General features: G+C 60.1%; 1 protein-coding gene across 1 annotated transcript; it reads left to right on the top strand.

The window, feature by feature from the left end:
• Positions 1 to 5: 5 nt before the first annotated feature.
• LOC107736234 (volume-regulated anion channel subunit LRRC8E-like) lies at positions 6 to 1,322 on the top strand (the record flags this gene model as incomplete). The annotated part of the gene is made up of 1 exon (XM_016547701.1): positions 6 to 1,322. A coding segment is annotated over one exon (1,317 nt), but the record flags the coding sequence as incomplete, so codon positions are not given.
• Between the last annotated feature and the right edge of the window lie 5 nt (positions 1,323 to 1,327).

Below are 1,327 nucleotides of genomic sequence, written 5' to 3'. Positions count from 1 at the left end.
CGGATGTTAAAAATGACTTTGCGTTTCTCCTGCACCTCAGCGACCAGTACGACGCCCTGTACTCCAAACGCTTCGCCGTGTTTCTCTCGGAGGTCAGCGAATGCCGCTTACGGCAGCTCAACCTCAACCACGAGTGGACGGCTGATAAGCTCCGCGCTCGTCTGACACGCAACGCCGCCGAGAGGCTGGAGCTGCCCCTGTTCCTGCTTCCAGGATTACCAGACACCGTGTTCGAGATTTCCGAGGTCGAGTCGCTCAAACTGGAACTGATCAGTAACGTGACGGTCCCCGGAACCGTATCGCAGCTTACCGCCTTACAGGAGATCGTGCTGATCCACAGTCCGGCCAAGCTCCAGCTGGCGGCCCTCAGTCACCTGCGTGAGAATCTGAAGGTTCTGCGCTTGGGCTTCGAGGGTCCGGAGCAGGTGCCGCTGTGGATGTACACCTTACAGAGTCTAGAGGAGCTTCACCTGAGCGGCGCTCTGAGCGCTGAGCTCTCCCGCAGTCCGGCGCTGGACTCTTTACGAGACCTGAAGAACCTGCGAGTGCTGACCTTACGCTGCAAGCTGACCAAGATACCGCCCAGTATTGTGGATGTGTCCAGTCAGCTCCAGAGACTGTGCGTTCACAACGAGGGGACCAGGCTCCAGGTCTACAACAGCCTGAAGAAGCTGGTGAACCTGAGCGCTCTGGAGCTGACGGGCTGCGGTCTGGAGCGGATCCCCAGCGCCGTCTTCAGCCTGTCCCTCCTGCAGGAGCTGGACCTTCGAGAGAACCGGCTCAGCACCGTGGAAGAGATCTTGAGTCTGCAGCACTGTCGCCGCCTGACCGTCCTCAGACTCTGGCACAACGACATCTCCTGCGTCCCGGAGCACATCAGCAAGCTCCGCGCGCTGGAGACACTGGACCTCAGCTGGAACAAGATCCGCAGTCTTCCGCCGCGCCTCTGCTACTGCACCAAACTCCGACACCTGGACCTTTCCCACAACCAGCTGGCGTCTCTGCCCTCGGAGATCGGCGTGCTTCAGTGTCTGCAGTTCCTCTCGGTGGCCTTTAACTCGCTGGAGAGTCTCCCCGAGGAGCTGTTCTCCTGTAAGAGGCTGCAGGTGCTGGCGCTGGGGAATAACAGCATCTCCTCGCTGTCTCCGCGGGTCGGGAATCTGGCTCAGCTGGTTCGGCTGGAGCTGAAGGGAAACCGGCTGGAGTCTCTGCCTGCGGAGCTCGCCGACTGTCTCTCGCTCAGACTGGCCGCTGTGATCGTGGAGGACGGTCTGACGGACCTTCTGCCTCCAGACGTGAAGGACAGAATGAAGCGCAGATAATCACA

This window comes from Sinocyclocheilus rhinocerous, unplaced genomic scaffold (assembly GCF_001515625.1).
Source record: "Sinocyclocheilus rhinocerous isolate Xijiao unplaced genomic scaffold, SAMN03320098_v1.1 C36579961, whole genome shotgun sequence".
Lineage (NCBI taxonomy): Eukaryota > Metazoa > Chordata > Actinopteri > Cypriniformes > Cyprinidae > Sinocyclocheilus > Sinocyclocheilus rhinocerous.
This window is presented reverse-complemented; position numbering and strand designations above follow the sequence as displayed.